The sequence below is a fragment of the Bos indicus x Bos taurus genome, chromosome 18, assembly GCF_003369695.1.
Source record: "Bos indicus x Bos taurus breed Angus x Brahman F1 hybrid chromosome 18, Bos_hybrid_MaternalHap_v2.0, whole genome shotgun sequence".
Taxonomy (NCBI): Eukaryota; Metazoa; Chordata; class Mammalia; order Artiodactyla; family Bovidae; genus Bos; species Bos indicus x Bos taurus.
In genome coordinates, this window is record NC_040093.1 from 9,018,429 (window position 1) to 9,038,856 (window position 20,428).

General features: G+C 59.8%; 2 protein-coding genes across 7 annotated transcripts in view; one reads left to right on the forward strand and one right to left on the reverse strand.

Moving 5' to 3' along the window:
• Positions 1–1,870: 1,870 nt before the first annotated feature.
• On the reverse strand, positions 1,871–4,416 carry CLEC11A (C-type lectin domain containing 11A). Its single transcript, XM_027515026.1, has 4 exons — positions 3,871–4,416; positions 3,447–3,636; positions 2,924–3,115; positions 1,871–2,560 (listed from the first exon to the last, which is right to left on the reverse strand). The coding sequence occupies exons 1-4, from the start codon at positions 4,015–4,017 to the stop codon at positions 2,115–2,117; spliced, it is 975 nt and encodes a 324-aa protein (XP_027370827.1). The 5' UTR covers positions 4,018–4,416; the 3' UTR covers positions 1,871–2,114.
• A 2,741-nt stretch (positions 4,417–7,157) lies between these two features.
• Positions 7,158–20,428, forward strand: part of SHANK1 (SH3 and multiple ankyrin repeat domains 1) — a 50,977-nt gene continuing 37,706 nt past the window's right edge. For 5 of the 6 annotated variants that reach the window (XM_027515019.1, XM_027515021.1, XM_027515022.1 and 2 more), the window contains exons 1-8: positions 8,020–8,087; positions 10,597–10,894; positions 11,147–11,350; positions 12,065–12,136; positions 13,735–13,843; positions 13,947–14,098; positions 16,752–16,919; positions 17,305–17,421. In XM_027515019.1, the coding sequence (XP_027370820.1) occupies positions 10,640–10,894; positions 11,147–11,350; positions 12,065–12,136; positions 13,735–13,843; positions 13,947–14,098; positions 16,752–16,919; positions 17,305–17,421 (1,077 nt within the window). In that variant the 5' untranslated portion in view covers positions 8,020–8,087; positions 10,597–10,639. Of the gene's footprint in view, positions 7,266–8,019; positions 8,088–10,596; positions 10,895–11,146; positions 11,351–12,064; positions 12,137–13,734; positions 13,844–13,946; positions 14,099–16,751; positions 16,920–17,304; positions 17,422–20,428 lie in introns of those variants that run through there. The other variant, XM_027515020.1, reaches the window with a different exon arrangement.

Below are 20,428 nucleotides of genomic sequence, written 5' to 3' on the forward strand. Positions count from 1 at the left end.
GTAAGAAAGTCATCTCAGGGTTCCCACCATAGCATCACACAGGCATCTTCCTTCATTCAAAGAACCCTCATGCCTGGGATGCTGGGAATAGGGAGTTAGTTATACCAGCTCTGCCCCACAGGGGTCCCCAGTATGGCTGATTAGGGCTCTGTCAAGAGAGGAGTCAGCCGTTCTGGAACACCTAAGGCAGTACTTAACGCTTCTGGGAAGGGATGCTGGGGGGGGCGGTGACTCATTAGCCAATTCTTGGAAGGACCTTTGCATATGCAGAGACAGTGTCTGGAGAGAGCAAGCAGAGGTGAAGGTGAGATTGAAATAGCCAACTGAGGATCAGAGCCCATGCTGCAAAGACCCCTCTGTGTCTGGAATAGCCAACTGAGGATCAGAACCCATGCTGCAAAGACCCCTCTGTGTCTGGCACTATTCTAGGGTATAGATCTTATTACCCCCATTGTACAGATGGGGACACTGAGGAACAGCAAAGTTATGTCTCACTCAAGTTACCCAGTAGCTAAGTGGCCAAGGAAGGATTAGAACCTGGGCCATCTGGCTCCAGAATCTAGGCAGGTAACCACTGAACTGTCCCATCCACTGACTTCCCAGAATGTCAGGTCCGTGAGAGTGGAGCTCTCCCAGGTAACAGCAGATACTCATCGTCGTCTGCCTCATCTGCCCTTTGAGATGCCCTTATGTGTTCTAGAAGACATCCTGCTGCCCTACTGCGACCCTGGGAAACAAGCTTAGAGGGGGATGAATTTGGGTCAAAGTCTTCAGTCTCCTGATGGAAGTCTTCCTGACCGGAAGCCACCCCCGCTTCTGTGACTCCTATAGGGACGGTGGGGCTGGGAAATGACTCTTAAAGGGAGTGGGTGGCTTGTGCTCCCTCCCCCAACTTCTGGAGATGACACAGTGGCTCGTTCCTCCCACTGGAGGAGCCAACGGTGACACTTTAGGCGGGAGGTGCCATGGCTGACAAAAGGGAAGGGACACAGACATAAGGACAGACAGGGTCACATTCTGATTCCTGGGCTCCATGATGGTATAAGGGTCAGAATACCATGATGCCTGTATGTGGGGAGACACTGGGTGGGTGTTTCCAAAAGAGTTCTTGCTCCAAAGAGTGCTGTCCAGAGTGCTGAGGCCCAGGCTGGGCCTGGGTGTCCTCACTGCCCCAGGGGATTAAGGTATGAAAAATGGCCGGGGAAGAAAATGTAATTGTGCCTTATGTGCCACCCTTTCCCAAATGCTCACTTTCCTGGGCTCATATGAACATCCTACGAGCCATACAAGGTAGGGGTAATAGTGCCTGTGTTCAGATGAGGAAACTGAGGCTCATAGCGGGGAGGGATTAGCTCATGGCCTCAAAGTCAAGGAGTGGAGGGATCGGTTGGGAGGGAGCCTGAGCTTCCAGGCTGGGTAGGTCCTTATGCTTGTGTCTAAACACAGGCCCCGGAGTTGGGGGAAGGGGAAGGGGGTAGGGCAGTGCCTGACTTTACATGACATTATGGGTACCATCTGATGAGTCAGGTTTGAGACCCACTTAAAAAAAAGAAAAAAAAAAGTTAAACGGGAGTCTTTCCCGCAGGACTTCCCAGATCTCTTTGAACAGGGCCAAGGCCAAGGCCTGGGACAATGATTGACAGGCTCTGGGTCCCAAAGACCTTGAGTAGGGGGCACAATGCAGGCAGAGGTGTCAGCCGCGTGTGCATTCGTGGACTCCAGACATCTGTGCGCAGGAGAAGATGACCATGTGTACGTATGCACATGTGTTCTCTATCACTCTGATCTGGGGCTCGAATAATACCTGTAAGAGGGGGACAGGCCTTGCCCCTCAAAAAGATAAAAGGCCAAAAGCGCCTCCACTGCCTACTCAAGTGAGATTCCACAACGTTTTATTGGCGCGGGACCTAGCCTCGTGCCCACCGCCTCCGGGAAAGACAGGCAAGGAAGGGGTCCCGGCCCCGCAGGAGTCCCCCAGGGATCGGCCAGCCAGGGAAAACACATTTCCATCCGCGGGCGAGGAAGGAAGGAAGGAACGGTGTCTTTGCTGGTGGCATAGCCCAGGCACAAGGCGGGTGGTGGGGCGGAGTGGAGGGTGGGGGGAGCCGGCCCCGCTAATAGGGGAACTCGCAGACGTAGTAGAGGCGCCGATCGCAGTCGTGGTCCCACCAGGAGCCATCGTCCGAGGCCTGAGCCACGCAGTTCTCGAGCACGCCGCCGTTGGGCTGGTTGGGGCTGAGCGGGTGCGGCGCGGCGCTGGGCCGGGCGCCGGGCTCAGGGCTGGGGGCGCGGTGCCAGGCGAAGAAGGATACGCGCTGGCCGTTCTCGAAGAGGTACAGGCCCTCGGCGCGCCGGTCGTGCACGCCCAGCCACACCGGCCAGTTGTACGGGGCGAGCGCCGCGCGCAGGTAGCGGGTGAGCGTCTCCATCTGCCGACTGTCAGCTGGCTGAGCCAGGCTCCCGCCCCGCGCCACGCACCGCGCCTGCGCCGCCGCCTGAGCCTCGAAGTCGCGCGAGAGCAGGAAGCACTTGTGTCCAAGACGCGCCCCCTTCAGGCAGCCTGCGGGCGGGACGGGGCGGGGCCGAGCGGAGGCGGGGTTAGTGCCTCGGGGGCGGGTCGAGGGCGGGACCAGAGTCACCCGGAGCCAGTGACAGAGCCGCCAGGGGGCGTGGCCAGGACGTGGGGGCGGGACCGTAGGGGGCGTGGTACGGCCGGAGCAGGGTCGGCTCACTAGCACGGTTGGGACCATGTTCACCCTCCCCATCAGCCAGCACACCCCAAATCCTCGAGGGCCGCTCTCCCCTCGCCCCTAACACCTAGGGTCCTCAAGTCTCAGACACCCTTCGGGGCTCCCCTCTCCCCACCGGTCCGCGGCCTGACCTGGATCGTCCCTCCTTCCCCGCCCGGCGGGATGCGACTCACCCTCTAAGCGGCCATGCTCGCGCTCGGCGCGGCTCTGCGCCTCCTGCAGGGCTTGCACGGCGTCGCGGGTGTCGCCCGCCACTTCCCTCAGCTGCCGCAGCCCCCGAGTAAGCTCGGCCACGCGGGTGTCCAGCGCGTGCAGACGGACGTGCACCTGGTGCAGGCCTGCGTCCAGGCCGGCCAGGCGACCCACTGCGGGTGGACAGGGCGCACGCTGGACGGGGACCCTGGGGGCGGAGCCAGGGTACTGGAGGACGTGGGGGGGACCCGGGACCTACGGCTTCTGGGGCGGAGTTGGGGTGAGGGGTGGGGGCCCTCAAGATTTCTGGAAGGTAGGGGCCGGTGGCCACCCCGGTCTCTTGAAAGGCAAAGCCGGGGACCCGGAGCTCCTGGGTGTGAGGGCTCCGAGCTGGGCGGTGGGCAACTGAAAAATCCTGGGGCAGGGAAAGGACGGTTCTTTTTTGTGAAAATGACCACGGAGGCCGGGGTTGGGGGTCGCAGGGCGGAGCTAAGGATTACTTACGGATATAAGTGATGGCGTCCTCCGGGGTGGGAGAGGGGCTGGGGCTGACGCCGGGGGTCGGTGTGGGTTCCTCCTCGCCTTCCTCCCCCTGCCCGTTCTCCTCGGTCGCCCAGGCCCCCCTGCCTTCAGAGTTTCCCTCGGGATTTTGATCTCCCCTCCTAGCAGGCAGCCCCAGCGCTTCCTGTAAATGCTAAGGCAAGGAGGGTGATCAGGGCCAGGCTGGCAGCTACATTCAGACTCCCCAGACGCCCCTTTCCAGCTGTCAGCTGGCTGTCTGCCCTCTTCTCTGAACCCATCACCTTCATCCTCCGAGCCTATCCCATCCCTCCCGTTGCCCATTCTTCTAACCCTGGAATACACCCTCCCAAGCCCACAGTCGCCCACCCGGGTCCCGCCACTAGAGTCCCAGCAGTCTCCAACTCACCTTCAGCATCAGGGCTTCCCTCTCCCGCTCCTCCTCCTGGGCGCCACCCCAGCCCCCCTCCCACTCCCTCTCAGCTCCCCGAGCCCCATGACTGAAGCCCAGGAGCTGGGGTACCACCAGCGCGCCAAGGAGCCAGGCGGCCTGCATCAGGCTGGTCTCGGAGCACCCAAGGCTGCAGAAGGGTGTGTTTTGGAGGAGAAGGATGTTTCTGGGGACCCGGAGTGTGTGCTGATCACCAGCCCCCTGGTTCGCGCCTCTCCCAGCTTCTCTCTGGTCCCTCTCCTCCCAACTCTTGTCTCGGTCCGTTGGTCTCTGCTCCTCTGTGTGTGTCTCTCCCCGCCTCTCTTGGCTCCCCGGAGGCCCTGCCTCTGTGGCCGGAAACCTCCAGCGTTCCAAAGCTTGGATCCCGCCTTGGGTCTCCACACACGCCCTCCTCTTCCCACTTTCCAGAGCTTGCTTCCGTCCTGTCCTGCTCTTCCCTTCTGCCTCGGCCAGAAGCTCCAGAAGGTCAGGAGGATGGAGCCAGCTCCCCAAGGGATCCTGGGGGCTCAGCCTCTGCCCAGGAACCTCCTTGGGGAGTTGCCAGGGCTTGGCCTTGCTTCCCTCTCCTCTCCCTGGCCACGCCTCAGGTCAGGGGAGACCTCAAGGTCTTGCTAAGGTTGTTATTATCCTGTGGCCACCGTTGCCCACACACCCTGTGGAATGAAGCTCTCACAGCATTCTCAGGCTCTAGAGCACCTCCTGCCCCCCAGATCTCCCATCCTGCCCTCCAGACCCTTGCTCCAGATCCAGATGAGCATCTGTGCCTGTCTGTGGGGATCCGTGCAAAGAGCACGCGTGTGGCTTGTGTGCAGCCCCCAGAAAGGTAGGGCTCTTGGATCCATCTGCCATGCTTTCCTGGAAGCCTCCTGCAGTCTGGGTCCTGGTTGGGGGTAACATGGGGGATTCCAGCTGTTCACAGACCCCGCAGACAGCCCCATCTGGGTGAGGGGCTGGGGCAGAGGGGAGGGTGGAGGTTGGGTGGGGTCCGAGAAGCTTTCTCCAGGAGGTGGAGTAAGCAGCTGCTGGGCTGGGTGCACAGAGAGCTCTGAGCGTTGAGAGCTACTTCATCTCCTGCCTGGACCACTGCAGTCCTCTCCTCCTGCCTCTCCCCTCCTTCCTCCCGAGCCCCTCCAATCCACGCAGCCTGCCGCAGCCAGAGCAATGCTTCCAAACCGTAAATCAGATCACATCACTCCCCACTCCCCTGCTCCCCCTCAGCTTCCCATCATGTGCGGGAGTGAAGCCAAACCCTGGCCTCAGCACAGGCCTGGCCTGCCCAGCCTGGGGGTGGGCAGGGAAGGGTGGATCCTTTGCACCTCTGCAAACTCATCACCCCCACTCCCTTCACCGCCCCCCTCCAAGCTCCAGCCACACTGATCTCTTCACTACTTCCTGAATGCTAAGCTCCTTCCCGCTTCAGAGCTTTTGCGCCAGCCTTTTCCTCCTTCTAGAAGGCTCTTCCCCCCAGCTCCTTCTCATCACTGAGGTCTCAGCTCAGAGAGGCCTTCCCCAGGTAGTTTATTCAAACACCCCTTTTTGTCTTTTTTGGCTGAATCAAGACCAGCCTTGTCTTGCTGGCTTGTTTATCTGTTTGATGTCTGTCTCTCGCCAATGAAGGCAGGCATCCCTCTTCATGGCTGTATCCTCGGAGCTAGGACAGGGCCAACCCAGCGCATAGTAGGTACTCAGTCAATTGAACAAGGAAAGGAGCCTTCCCTGGCAGTGGGGTCGCAGCTCTGCCAAAAGACTGAACCCTGCATGATTGTGTTTAAGTGGAAACTCGAGTTTCCTGTGGCCCTGGGGGTGGGGGTGGGGGTGCCTGGTGACCGGGGTAGAGGTTATGAGGGCAGGGGCAGGGAGGCTGCAGAGGCAGGAGCAGCAGGAGGCTGGCCATGCCCACTCCATGCCAGACCCATGAGTCATGTAGGGCTTCCCCAGCTTCAGCCAGGCGGGCAGTGCCAGGATCACAGGGCCCACTCTTCCAGGGGGGACACCAAGGCTCAGAGAGGGGACAGCTGGGCCTGCTGGAGGTTACCAGCACAGCGGCGGCAGCTAGCAGAAGCTTCTGGCTCCTGGCACGAGCAGGGCATCCGCCCTCAGCTGCTGGGAGCCCCAGGATGGGGCCTTGGAAATCAACACAGCCAGACTTTTCCATTTTCCAAGAAAGCAAAGGGCAGTGTGACCTTGGGCAGGCTGCCCACTGCCTCAGAGCTCGGGCCTCTCTTGGGCACTCATGAGGAGCCTGGGGACCCCTCACCAAGAGCTGATGCCCAGGCCGAGAAAAGCCTCATAAACTGTAGAAAGGGTACAGAGCCCCTCTCACTGCTGGTGCCGACACACACAGGCAGCTGTTTTCTCCCCAGGCCCAGCTGCTCACCACCTGGGCTGGTGGGGGTGAATCCAGAACTGGGCCTCCTGGGGCAGCTGGGCTGGCACCTGCTCCCGCTCATCCCATGGCACCCCAGAGCCTGCAGCTGGATGCACACCCAGAGGCTGCCTGGAACTGCCCTCCGCAGGTGCCTGGGCTCTGGTTGGTGGCCCTGGAGGAGCTGTTGGAGCTGGGAGAAGGGTAGGGGCCTGGGCTGTGGCGACACACTCACCGCTGCCCTATGGGATCGGCCCTGTCTCTGCAGGTGTATCCCACGTGCAATGCGGAGATGGCTGGGGGGGATCATGTGTGGCAAAGAAAGATATGCAGCTATGGAGTGGCCAGTACTGAACCCCAGCACACAGCAGTCTAAAGACTTTGAGCCAGGCCACCTGTCTCTGATCCTGGCCACCAACTCTTGCTGGCTGGGTGACCTTGGGCAAATTGCTTAACCTCTCTGGGCCTCAGTTTTCCCCTCTCGTAAATGGGGATAGTGCAAGTCCATAGCCCAGAGGATTACAGTGTGCAAAGTTGAGGAGTAAACCCAGCACAGAGCCAGGCACACAGAAAGTGCTCAAGAAATGTCAGAGTTAATTATCGGGAAGGAAGTGGTGGTGCAGGGTCGTGCTTCTCGATGGGCATGTGCACACCTGTGTGATGGACGGCCAGGGCACGGTGGGTGAATGTGATGGAGACAAAGCACACGTCTCCCTGTGGTTCTGTGTCTCTGTTTCAGGGTTGCGTGTGAGCTAGAGCTCTGAGCAAGCACAGCGGGCTGCGTGCCCGTGTGTGGGGTGGGTAGACGCGTGTGCTCTGCCGTGTGCATGCTCCGGCACACGGGTGTGATATGTACATGATGTAGCTGGCTGTGCTCATGGTAATGTATCCTGCGAGAGCCCGCACGCCCTGGAGAAGATGTGTATGTGGAGACGTCTGCAGGGGCAGGGCTGGGGAGCGACTCGCTGCACCTGTGCCTTGCGGGAAGGTGTGTGTGTGTTGGGGGGACAGGGCAGGAATCTATAGCTCTCACCATCCAGTTTGGGGGTGTAGAGTCTAGCAACGAATACTTAATTGCACCCTACTGTGGGTAGAGGTGGTGGGGGCGCCCTGGGAAGGGGCGGTCCTGGGGGGGTGCGGGGAGAGGCACCCTTAGGGGGGCGGAGCCCCATCCCCGGGGTACTGGGGCAAGCAGGGGTGGAGTCAGGGTTCGGGAATCTGGCGGCGGAGAGGAGCGGTGGGGGAGGGCAGGGGGAGGGGGCGGAGCCGGCGGGGGGGGATGGGCGAGGTTTGGGGGCGCGGGGAGGGGCGATGTCTCCTCCGCCGGCTCCCGGAGGGAGGGGAGAGGGCGGAGGGAGGGAGAGAGGGAGGGAGGGAGAGAGAGAGACCGGGTGAGGGAGAGACAGCGAGAGCGAGAGAGCGAGCCGGGAGGCAGAGGAGGCGCGGAGCGGGCGGCGGCGGCGGCGGCGGCGGCGGCGGCGGCCTGAGGCCGAGGAGAGGAGCCGACGGAGACGCGGCGCCCGGAGCCGGCCGGACCGAGCCGGGGGCGGGCTAGCTAGGAGGGGCGCGGCGGCCGCGGCGCAAGGGGGGGCGCTCTGCGGATGGCCAGGCCCGGCCCGCGTGGGGGGTGAGGTCCGCGGCCCCCCCGCCCGCCCCCCGGCCCCCGCCCGCCCCCTCCCCGGGCCCGCTCGCCCTCCGGGGCGGTGGGGCATGGCCTGAGGGTCCCCCGTCTCCGGGGGGGTGGGGGGTGGGGGGAGGGGGGAGGGGCCGCGGGCGCCGCCGACCGGGACTCAGCAGCCCCGCCAGGCAGGTAAGGGGGCCGAAAACCGGGGGTCTGGGTTGGGGGGTGAAGCGCGGGCCTGGGGCCGCGGGCGGGGGCGGGGGCGCCCCGGACGTCCTTGGCCGAGCGCCGGGCTCCCGGCCCGGGTGTGCGGTTGGGGGCAGGGGTGAGGAGGGGAGCGTTGCCCCGGGCGACGCCAAATTGGGTTACGCCCGGGTCCCTCGTGCCCCGTCCCGGATCGCGGACTTGCTGGGGGCATGCGGCCCCTTAGCCCCCTGCCCGAACCCGCCTCCCCGCGCTCCTGGGCCGAGGGCTCGGTCGCGGTAACCGCCTCCCGGCCAGCCCGGCCCGGCCACTCCCCCGCCTCGCCCATCGCGGCCCACCTGGGCCCCCTGGACCCCTCCTGCGGCCCCACCCCTCGAGGCCCCTCGCCGTGGTCATTCTGGCGCCCACCCCCTCCAGCGGGGGTCAGGGCCTCGGCCTTCGCCGCCCCTTTCGACCCCCTGTGGTTTCGGCTTCTCCTTCCAGACTCGTCCAATCCCCTCCCACCCTTTCACGAGCTCCCTGCATCCCAACCCGGTCCCCGCTTCCTTCCCCACTGGCCGGCGCGCCCCCTCGGTTCCCGCCCCCGAGTCCTGCTCCCCCCCTCTCCGCGGACCCGGGCTCTCCCCCACCAGTTTCTCGGCCCCAGCCCGGGCTCCGTCTGCCCGCCTCTCCCAGCCTCTCCGCCTCCATTCATTCTCCCGGGCCGGCTCTCGGCCACGCCGGCAGCCTCCCCCCGCCGTACCCCCGCAGCCTCCCAGGGCACCCCCTCTCTCCCCTTTCTCCCCCCCCCCCCCCCCGCCGATTCCTCAGCCCGTCTCGGTACCAGCTGCGTGCCAGCTATTCTTAGCCGCGGAGCGTTTGATTCATGCCGCCCCGGCGGAGTGTGCCCGCTCCCTCCCTCGGGGGCTGAGGGGGAGGGGCCCGAGCTGGTCCTGGGGGTTGGGGGCAGCCGCACGCGCCGGGGGACCGGGCGAGCTTTGCTTTCAGGAGTCCGTGGAGGCTGGGGGAGGGGGTCAGCCGGGGTCAGCCGAGGGGGAGTGGCTGCCAGCCCCAGATCTAGAGGTGGGAGTGGAGTCGCCGGGTAGGAGGAGGCCGGGCGGGGGGGTGGGGGGTCTTCGCCAGGGCCAAGTAGGGGAGGCTCTGCTGGGTACCCAGTGGGGGAGGGAGCCGTGGCCACGCTTAGGGGAGGGGGTGGCCAGCCCATGGCTGGAGGCTGGCTCGCCCACAGTTCTTGAAACTCTCCTCCCCCCCCCCCCCCGCACACATTTTGTCTTCCCTCCCCAACCCCCCCAGCCCATCCCCACTCCCCCAAAGTCAGCAGTACCCTCCACTGCTTCCCATCTCCATGGCAACGTGCAGGAGCCGGGCCTGGTGTGGGGGGGAGGGACCAGACCAGACATTCTGGTTTCCGGTGCTGGGGTGGGAGGGGGGCAGAAAACGGGAAAGAAGGGCCCCATCTGGACTCACCCTTATAAGACCAATTCAGGGGCGAAGAACAGTGGGGATCTGAAGAATAGTGGGGATCTCACCCTCACCCACCAGACTCTCATCCCACTCCTTAGCCTCCCTCCCAGCCCCCCAGTCTCCCTCAGATGGGGCCCCCAGGACCAGGCGATGCCCGTCCTTCCACCCAGCAGCGCCAGGCCTCGAACACACCCGCAGGTCACCTACCGCCGCCCTACACCCACCCAGGCCACCCACCGCAAGGCTGTCACCCGGACAGCCCTGCCAGGGCCAGTCTCTCCACCCACCCACACACCCTCTCAAGATGCCCCTCGGAAACTTGCACAGGCCACCTCTTGTGGTTCCCCCCGGGGGACACCTCATGTGTGGTACTCTCTGCCCCGGCCAGGTGCCCCTGCCCCCTGGGATGCTGGCTGTCCAGCAGCCCTCCACACACACGCGGTCAGCCACACTTCAGTGAAGTCACCGGCTCCACCCTAGGCTCAGGGCACCTCCCTCTCCTCCTTACTACATCTCAGCCTCCTCGCGGTCATCCGGGAGGCACCAGGAGCAGAAGGCGGGGAGGACCTCGCGTGAGGAGGGGCCAGGCTGGGGCCAGGAGGGCAAGGTGCCGGTGGGTCGCCCACCTGTCTGTCCTGGGCTAATTTTAGCTGCATTATCCCTGGCCTGGCAAAGTGGGCCAGCGGCTCCCGCGGTGATTCTGCGGTTTCTGGGACACCGCCGCGCTGGGTCAGCGGCAAAGTGGGGCGCAGAAGGGGCGGGGGGCTGCGAGCAAGGCCAAGGGCAGGGAAGGAGACACGTGCAGGCAGCATGGCAGGGCTGGGGGGGGTGGGGGCGTGTGTGCCCGGCAGCTCAGGAGAGAGCTTGGAGGCGGTAGGAGTGTCTGGGGGTGTGTCCAGCCTCCTGCCTGTCTCCCTCGGGCAGCTTGGAGCCACTGCCCTGGACCGTGTTTGACCACTGAGTGCACCCGTGGCCTCCAAAGGGCCTGGGCTCCTGGTCTGACCGCCACCCCTGCCCCTTCCCCCGCCAGCCGCCTGTGATGCTGCCGTCCCCCATCGCCCCGTGGCCCCACGATGACCCACAGCCCCGCGTCAAGCGAGGACGAAGAACGCCACAGTGTCAGCGAGTGTCCCGAGGGGGGCTCAGAGTCCGACAGCTCCCCAGACGGGCCCGGGAGAGGCCCCCGGGGGACCCGGGGCCGGGGCAGCGCAGCACCTGGTAGCCTGGCCTCGATCCGAGGCCTCCAGAGCCGCTCCATGTCCGTCCCAGACGACGCCCACTTCAGCATGATGGTTTTTAGGATCGGCATCCCTGACCTTCACCAGACAGTGAGCAATAGCCTGCTGGCCGGCGGATGGGGGGCGGGGGGGTGGGGTGGTGGTGGGAGACAGGGACCACCGGAGTCTGCACGGGGAGAGGGGAAGGGGAGGGGGGCTCTGGTTCTGGATGCCCTCACACATGGCCCCCACTGCCAGACCCTCATGGGTTTCCCCCAGCCCTCCGCTGTCCCGGGAATCACCCGTAGCCCTCTGCAGACCACCTCAGGCCCCTTCTCTCTCTCCTGTCGCCTCCCCCACCAGAAATGCCTGCGCTTCAACCCCGATGCCACCATCTGGACGGCCAAGCAGCAGGTGCTCTGTGCCCTGAGCGAGAGCCTCCAGGACGTGCTCAACTATGGCCTGTTCCAGCCAGCCACCTCGGGCCGGGACGCCAACTTCCTGGAGGAGGAGCGGCTGCTGCGGGAGTACCCCCAGTCCTTCGAGAAGGGGGTGCCCTACCTGGAGGTGAGACCCCCACAGCCTTCCCAGCCCCTTCGCAGATGCAAGCAGGCGTCTGCCCGCTCCCCGTTTTTTTCTCCCAGCCCAGCCCTCAGCAAGGGAAAACCCTGTGGGCACTTCTGGATATAAAGGGTGCCCTAAGAATCCCGGGGCTTCCCTGGTGGCTCAGAGGGTAAAGAATCCGCCTGCAATGCAGGAGACACGGATTCCATCCCTGGGTCGGGAAGATCCCCTGGAGGAGGGAATGGCAATCCACTCCAGTGTTCTTGCCTGGAAAATCCCATGGACAGAGAAGCCTGGTGGGCTAGTCCATTGAGGTCGCAAAGAGTTGGACACGACTGAGTGACTGAACACTTTGACTTAACAATCAGAATCAGAGAGGCCTAAGTTCACATTACCAGGGCGTTCTTGCCTCTGACCAGCAGGCAGAGTGGCCTTGGGTGAGTCATTTCCCTGCCCCAAGTTTCCTCTGGCCTACCAAAGTGGGAAATGACAGTGGTTATTCTAGAACATACCCCGCGGGGTCCAGACACCTTAGGGGTTGCAGTCCACAGGCCCGTAGTGGCCAGCAGCCCTCTGCCCACCCAGCCAAGACTCTGGGGCTATTTTTCGTCCTGACCCTGCACTGACTTCCCTGGCTCAGAAGAGGTCCAGACTCCTGACTCTGAGTCTTTTGTCTCTCCCGTCACCCGCACCGCCCACCCCCCCCCATGGCCTCAGTTCCGATACAAGACCCGTGTTTACAAGCAGACCAACCTGGATGAGAAGCAGCTGGCCAAGTTGCACACGAAGGTGAGAGAACCCTGCTGGCACTTACGCCACCACCCCCAACCTGGAGCCCCCTTCCCTAACTACTTTCTCTCCTAGCTCTTCCCAACGACCCTGCAAACCTTCTTTTCTTCTGCCAGCATCTCACACTTAACTTGGGATGCTGTGTCATATTTGGGACAACCCCAAATGCACCTGATGACTCCATCACAGCCTTTCATTAAAAAAAAAAACAAAAAAACTTTTTATTTCGTACTGGAGTATAACTGATTCAGAATGTTGTGATAGGTTCAGGTGGACAGGGAAAGGACTCAGCCGTACATATACGTGTATACATTCTCCCCCAAACTCCTCCCCCATCCAGGCTGGCACACAGTGTTGAGCAGAGTTCCACGTGCTATACAGTACATCCTTGTTGGTTATTCATTTTAAACACAATAATGCGTACAGAACCTTCCCAAAGTCCTTAACTATCCCTTCCCGCCTCTAGCATACATCAGAGCTTTTCTCATCTTCTCTCTTTGTGCCTCTGCCCAGGCTCGTGCCATTTCCACCTGGCTCCCACTTTCTTCATCCTTGGATTCTCCCCTCTCATCTCCTGGGGCCCCTATATCCCATGCAGGAAAGCCCCCCCACCCCCAGCCAACGTGGCCTGTGACTCTGGTATCTAGTGTCCCTCTGTCTAGGGGCAGTTTCATAGACACCCTGCAGTTCACACAATTTCAGAGCCTAAATCTCTACCAGATCCAAGGATGCACTCCTCTGCAGCCATTTATCCTCCTGGCATCTTGCTCTCTGGGGCTTCCCTGGTGGCTCAGTGGTAAAGAATCCGCCTGACAATGCAGGGGGCACAGGTTTGATCCCCATATGGGAAAGATCCCCCGGAGGAGGAAATGGCATCCCACTCCAGAATTCTTGCCTGGAGAATCCCATGGACAGAGGAGCCTGGCGGGCTACTGTCCGTAGGGCCACAAAGAGTTGGATACAACTGAGCGACTTAGTTGTGTACTCACACACCTTGCCCTCCAGTCCTCAGGCTGTATCGCCTGCGTCTCTTCTGGTCCCCTGAAAGCTGGGAGGAAGTCAGGGGGCTGCTTCGGTCGGAAGTGAAATGAACGATCCTTGACACTTGGGAAGAAAGCTCGCTGGCTGCTTCTTACCCTCAGCCCCACCCCACCATGCACTTGTCTCTGTCCTCCCCCGAACAGTCTATCCATCCAGACCTGTACCATCTGCGGGAGCAGCCAGCCACATACGGCCGCCGGGGTACCTGCGGTGTACCAGGTCCAAATTGAGCCTCACTATGAGCGTGAAATACACAATGGATCTTGACGACTCAGTACCCCTGAAAGTATCTCAGTAATAAATTTCATGTGGATTACCTGTTGAATCAGTAATATTGTGGATATATATGATAGACTAAAAACAGATAGGTCATCGAAGTGAATTTCAATATAATTGGAAGGTCTTCTTCCTTTAAAAAAAGTGGTGGCTACTAGGGACTTCTCGATGGCATGTGTGGCTTGCTGTGTGATTCCACTGGACAGCGCTGCTCCAAACCCAGCCTTGCCTCTTTCCTCCCTGACCGCCTGTCTTCTCTCTCTCTCTCATCTGCGACTCAGACGGGGTTGAAGAAGTTCCTGGAGTACGTGCAGCTCGGGACATCCGATAAGGTGGCACGGCTGCTGGACAAGGGGCTGGACCCCAATTATCATGACTCAGATTCAGGAGGTAGGGAGCGGGCGGCAGGGTGGGGTGCTTTGGGAGGGCTGGGGAGTCAGGGACGATGAGGCCCAGGGGCTGCACATGACCGGCCTTTCCCCCTGCCTCCCAGAGACCCCCCTGACGCTGGCTGCTCAGACCGAAGGCTCCGTAGAGGTGATTCGAACCCTATGCCTGGGCGGGGCGCACATTGACTTCCGGGCCCGGGATGGCATGACCGCGCTACACAAGGCCGCCTGTGCCCGCCACTGCCTCGCTCTGACGGTGAGGTTTCAGATCCTCCCAGGACCCTCCCCAGAGCCCAGAGACACCCCCGAGTGACTGCGTTCTTCACCCAGACTACGTCCGGCCAATCCCCCCGGCCCCTTTGTCCACCTCCCTCCTCCACAGTCACTCCTCTGACTGCACCCAAGACCCTCCTGGGACCTCTGGGAGCCCCCCTCCCCAGCTCAAGGCTCGTGATCAGCTATAACTGATGGTCATGTGGACCCTTGCCCTGCCCCCAGGTAGATCATGTTAACTTCCTGACACCCAGAACTTTTCCAGCCCCGCTGAGCCAGCAGTCCACACCTACCTCTGTCTCCCCGAAGTGTAGACTCTTCCTGGTGCCCTTTATTTTTTTATTTTTTGGCTACACGGCACGGCATGTGGGATCTTAGTTCCCTGATCTTAGTTCCCTGATCCCATGCCCTGTGCACCAGACATGCAGGGTCTTAACCACCGGACCACCAGGGAAGTCCCCTGGTACCCTTTAAAATACAGAGTGAGTTTCCCACCGTGCCCCCAGACACCATTCCCCTATCTGCTCCCCCCAGACACTGGTCCTCTTGCTTCCCAACTCAACCCTTCCATTCACTTCTCAACCTACAGCTCACTCTCCCAGTACTCCACCTTCACTCACCTGAAATACAGCCCTCTACTCCAGTTGTTGTTCAGTCACTCAGTCGTGTGTCACTCTTTGCGACCCCACGGACTGCAGCACACCAGGCCTCCCTGTCCATCATAAACTCCTGGAGTTTACTCAAACTCATGTCCATTGAGTTGGTGATGCCATCCAATCATCTCATCCTCTGTCGTCCCCTTCTCCTCCTGCCCTTAATGTTTCCCAGCATCAGAGTCTTATCCAATGAGTCGGCTCTTTGCATCAGGTGGCCAGAGTATTGGAGCTTCAGTTTCAGCATCAGTCCTTCCAATGAATATTCAGGATGGACTTCCTTTAGGATGGACTGGTTTGATCTCCTTACTGCCCAGTATAGTGCCTAAAATGCACCTTTACAAGCAGATGAAGCTCATAGACCCTCAGTATATATACATGGGGGCTTCCCAGGTAGCTCAGAGGTAAAGAATCCTCCTGCGATGTAGGAGACTTGGGTTCAATCCATGAGTTGGGAAGATCCCCTGGAGAAGGAAATGGCACCCACTCCAGTATTCCTGCCTGGAAAATGGATAGTGGAGCCTGGTGGACTGCAGTCCATAGGGTCCCAAAAGAGTCAGATACCACTGAACGACTGAGCACGCACATATACATTTATGGAGTCAGCTTGCCCGGTCTTATTTTAAAATGTTCTTTCTCTCCTCCTACCCAAGGGCACTTGATCCCTCTTCATCCATAGGTCAGGATAGAGCTCCCCTGAAGTTGTTGGTAAACACCATGGTTCATAGATGATTCAGCCTAACCAGCCTTCCCTTCCCTTATCCAATCCTTCCCTGAAGAACCCTGAAGGCAGTCAGACACCAGTCCCAAAGGTCTGCCTCACAGCCCTGGAATTGACAGACCCTCTTCATGCACCCTCCTCCCCCAAACCCCTTCTCCTACCTGCTTCCCATGTGGCTCTAGTGGTAAAGAACCCTCCTGCAAAGGCAGGAGACATAAAAGATGTGGGTTTCATCCCTGGGCGGGGAAGGTTCCCCTGGAGAAAGAAATGGCAACCCACTCCAGCATCCTTGCCTGGAGAATCCCCATGGACAGAGGAGCCTGGTGGGCTACAGTCCATGGGGTCGCAAAGAGTCAGACAGGACTGAAGCGACTTTACACATACACACATACCCCCAAACCCCACTCCTGCTCACGCCCAATCCCTCCCTCCCAGGCCTGCGCTCGTGCAATCCAGCAGCCACTAGCGCCACGGGCGGGGGAGCGGGGGGGCTGTTTAGATTTAAATAGAAGAAAATGAACTAAAATTAAAACTTCCGATTCTCAGGCTTACTAGCCACCTTCCAGCGGCTCAGTAGCCCCCACGCGGCTGCCATGTTGGATCGTGCGGTTGTAACTATTTCCATCACCGCAAATGTTGGAAATGTGCTGTTGGACTGCGCCACCGTGACTCTGTTCGCACGGCGCCGGCGCCGCCAACACTCCTCACACGCTCGAAGCTGCCAGTCTTCCAGGCCCAGATCCGTTCCTCGAGGGGGATCACTCCCTGCCCCCACCCCAGCCCCCGGCCCCAGTGAGGCTGAGCCAAGTCCGAGCTTGCCCCATCTCAGACCATTTCCCTGCCTCTTCTTGCGATCCTGGACCTCACCACACCTCCCACTCAGCCAGGGGCCCTCCTGCATCCAGGCGCCCTTCTCTGATTGGTTCCCCACCACCAACCAGCCTGTTGAGTAGGTGGGCACTGAGGCATTAAGCCTCTTCAGTGGCTCATGCCGCATGTCTCATGGGGGAAGGCTGGGCAGGATTTCACAGTGGGAGGGAGGGGTCCTCTGGAGGCATCGCCCCAGTCCCCCTGTTGTTCACAGGGATGAGAGAGGCTGACAGGGCAAGGGCCAGCCTCAAGGTCACTCAAGGGCATCGTGGCAGCATCAGCTCTGGCTCTGACCCTGTGTGAGGTTACCCAGGTCTCTTCGTCCAATTGGCCCTTGATAACCAGCCACTACTTGTGTGATTGTCTTTTTTTTTTTTTTTAACCTTTCCTAGGCGCTCCTGGATCTTGGGGGCTCCCCCAACTACAAGGACCGCCGAGGGCTGACTCCCCTGTTCCACACGGCTATGGTGGGGGGTGACCCCCGCTGTTGCGAGCTGCTCCTGTACAACAGGGCCCAGCTGGGCATAGCTGATGAGAACGGCTGGCAGGAGATTCACCAGGTGCTCCTGCCCGGCCTAGCGAGGTTTGGGGTGGCATGGGCGGCAGGTGGGCCCCGAGGGTGGGCAGGGATCGGGGACCCTAATCCAAGGGCCTAGGGCTGCGGGTGCTGAGGTCCTCACAGGGGATGGAGGTGGGAGTAGCATGGTCCCCAAAGAGGAAGCATAGAGGTGTCACCACCAGGACTCTGAGGAGTTAGACTGGAGGCCTGGGCCTTGGAATGACTGGTGACGTTGACAGCATGGGTCCCTAAGCGAGAATGGGGCCTCAGAGGAGAAGGAAGGGGGAGTGGCGGATGCAGGGCTGCCTGGCCTCCAGGTGAAGGAGAGAGACAGATGCTGTGGCCAGGTGGGTCTGACCCGGGCTCTGGCCCCCGGTCCCCTCCAGGCCTGCCAGCGCGGTCACTCTCAGCATCTGGAACATCTGCTCTTCTACGGAGCTGAGCCTGGAGCCCAGAACGCCTCGGGGAACACGGCCCTACACATCTGTGCCCTCTACAATAAGGTCTGCTCTCCTCCTGACTCCCGTCTCCCGGCCCCCCCGGTGCCCCCCGCCCCACTCTTCCACTGTTTCATTCATTCGTTTGTTCGTTCATTCATTTATTCAAGAGAGGTTTCCTGAGCTCCTCCCCTGGGTCAGGCTCAGAGTCGGGGGCTGAGGGGACAGTAGCAAGCAAGACAGACAACCTCCCATCACGGGACACACCTTGCCAGGGCGATCCCAAGTGTTCAGAGGGAGGTCACTGGGAATCCAGGTCCCCGTGGGGGCCCACATCTGGGCTTGGCCTTGGGGCTGGGTCGATGGAGGTGGCTCTCAGGAGGATGTGCCATCAGAGCTAAGATAAGCAACAGGTGGTCATATAGAAGAGGGCAGAAGGGGCATTGCCGGCAGAGGGCACCGTCTGTGCCAAAAAATCCGGAGGGGAGAGGGTCAGGGTTGTTACTGGAAATGCAGGAAACTACAAAGGTCCTATTTCTTTTCTTTAAAAGTTTGTTAAGGTATATTTATTCATTTATTTGTTTGTTTTTCGCTGTGCTGGGTCTTCGTTGCTGCGCGCAGGACTTTAGTTGTGGAGAACAGGCTCTAGAGCACAGGCTCAGTAGTTTCGGCACACAGGCTTCATCGCTCCACAGCATGTGGGATCTTCCCGGACCAGAGATCGAACCCGTGTCCACTGAATTGGCAGGCAGATTCTTAACGGCTAGACCACCGGGGAAGTCCTCCTTTTTAGAAAATTTTTTATTTTATGTTGCAGTATCCTGATTTACAGTATTGTGTTAGTTTCAGGTATACGGCAGTGATTCAATTATATGTAGACATATATCCCTTCTTTCTCAGGTCTTCTCCCACATAGGTTATTGCAGTCCTTGAGTAGAGTCCCCTGTGCCGTACAGTGGGTCCTTGTTGGTTATCTAGTTTACATATAGTGTGTATATGTTGGGCTTCCCAGGTAGCACTGGTAGTAAAGAACCCACCCGCCAATGCAGGAGAAATAAGAGATGCAGGTACAATCCCTGGGTCGGGAAGATCCCCTGGAGGAGGGCATGGCAACCCACTCCAGTATTCTTGCCGGGAAAATCCCACGGACAGAGGAGCCTGGCGGGCTACAGTCCGTGGGGTAGCAAAGAGTCAGACACAGCTGAAGGGACTTCACATGCATGCACACATGCAGTGTGTACATGTTAATCCCCAAGGGTCCTATTTCTAATGGGTGTCCGTTCAGCTGCCAGTGGGGCACCTACTGCAGGGGACAAGGGACAGCCCCCGAGGGGACAAGAGTGTGTTGCACGTTGTAGCAATTCAGGGCGGGGTGGACGGTCCCCAGCTCAAGAGCTCTGAATGGAGGTGAGCAGTGAAGAGCTGCATACCCGCTGCAGCTCTGCTGTCGTGGCTGGTTGGGTTGATAAAAGCTGGGGCTTTAAGCCTCATGACCCCAGCTGGTTTGTCTCCAGTGCACCGGGGGATCCTGGGCAGATCAGCCCAGGCCCCGAAGCCCCAGTCTCAACACCTGCTTCCTAAGGCTCTCTGCCCTTGGAGGGTCTCCCTGCCCTTGGACGGTTGCCTCAGGGTCTTAGGACGCCAGGGCCTGGCATGCTGCGGCTGATCCATCAGCCTCTTTCCCCCTCCTCCAGGAAGTCTCCCAGAACAGCCCCAGCCCCTTCTCTCTCACCAGAACGTGCAGTGCCAGGATGTGGCAGGTAGCCACGTGCCGCCTTGTGGCAGCGAGCAGTCTGCTCGCTCGGTGCCTGCCGAGCAGGGAGAACACAGTGTTTGTCAAATTGCCTGTACTTCCCCTCCCCGGTGCGTCTGTCTCTCCTGCTCCCGATGCAGGCCTCATTCCGGATTTTCTGACCCCACAGCTAGTGCGCAGGCCAGGGCACCCTGAATCAGTCCCCTCCCCTCTCTGAGGTTCCATCCGGCTCCCTGAAGTCAGGGTAACAGCAGCTGATTGAAGGGGATGAAAGATCATGCGTGATAAGTGCTCATCCCTAGGAGGCAGCTATGCTAATAATAATGATTATTATCATTATCATTACTGTTATCAGTCAGGATCTGGTCAGGAGACAGAAACCATACTGGCAATTTGAAAGGGAAAATGTAGTGTATAGATAGAAAGAGGGTGGGGGGGTGGATTCTCAGGTGGCACTAGTGGTAAAGAATCCACCTGCCAAGCAGGAGATGCAGGTTCAATCCCTGGGTCAGGAAGATCCCCTGGAGGAGGGAATGGCAACCTGCTCCAGTATTCTTGCCTGGAGAATCCCATGGACAGAGGACCCTAGTGGGCTACAGTCCATAGGGTCATATAGAGAGGGAACAATTACTCCGAGTGGGTCAGATGACTCAGCCATTTCCCTTGCCTTGAGCTTCTACTTTCTCATCTGTAAAATGTATCAGTAACCTCTGCCTCGCAAAGGATCAAGGGTATGAATGTTTGGCTTGCTCTCAGCGTGGCGCTTAGCAAATAGATGCTTGACAGACACAAGTTCTTCTCCGACTTTCTCTCCCCTCCTCTTCCCTCCCAGACTTTAAGCTTCCCAAGGCCCAGAGCTGGGTCTGAAAGATTTCCTCACTCTCTGCCCCTCGGGTCTTCTGGCCAGCCCATCTAGCCTCTGGTGGTGAGGGTCAGGGCCATGTCCGGGTTGTGAGCTCCTCAGGGGTGGGGCTTACATCTGATCATGCGCTCTGTCCCAAGGCCGAGGTGTATAGTAGGCTTAGAGGCATCTTTTTTTTTTTTTATTTTATTTTTAAACTTTACAATATTGTATTAGTTTTGCCAAATAAAGGCATCTTTTTAAATGAGTGAGAATGAATGAATGAATGATGGATCAGATACCTTGAATTCCCTGCCAAGACCATGCACAGCATCCAGCTCAGAACATTCAACAGGTATTTGTTTCGAGATAGATTGAATGACTCCAGGAATGAATGAATGATTTGAATGAATGACTTTTGCATGACTCAACTCCACATCCTCATCCTTTCCGGGCCCATTTCCTGAGCACCTACTGTG

Coding starts and splice junctions, on each gene's coding strand:
- CLEC11A (XM_027515026.1), bottom strand. CDS start 4,017: ATGCAGGCCGCCTGGCTCCTTGGCGCGCTGGTGGTACCCCAGCTCCTG. Junction 3,637..3,870: donor GGGAAGCCCTGATGCTGAAG/GTGAGTTGGAGA, acceptor TCCTTGCCTTAG/CATTTACAGGAAGCGCTGGG. Junction 2,561..2,923: donor CGAGCATGGCCGCTTAGAGG/GTGAGTCGCATC, acceptor TCCCGCCCGCAG/GCTGCCTGAAGGGGGCGCGT.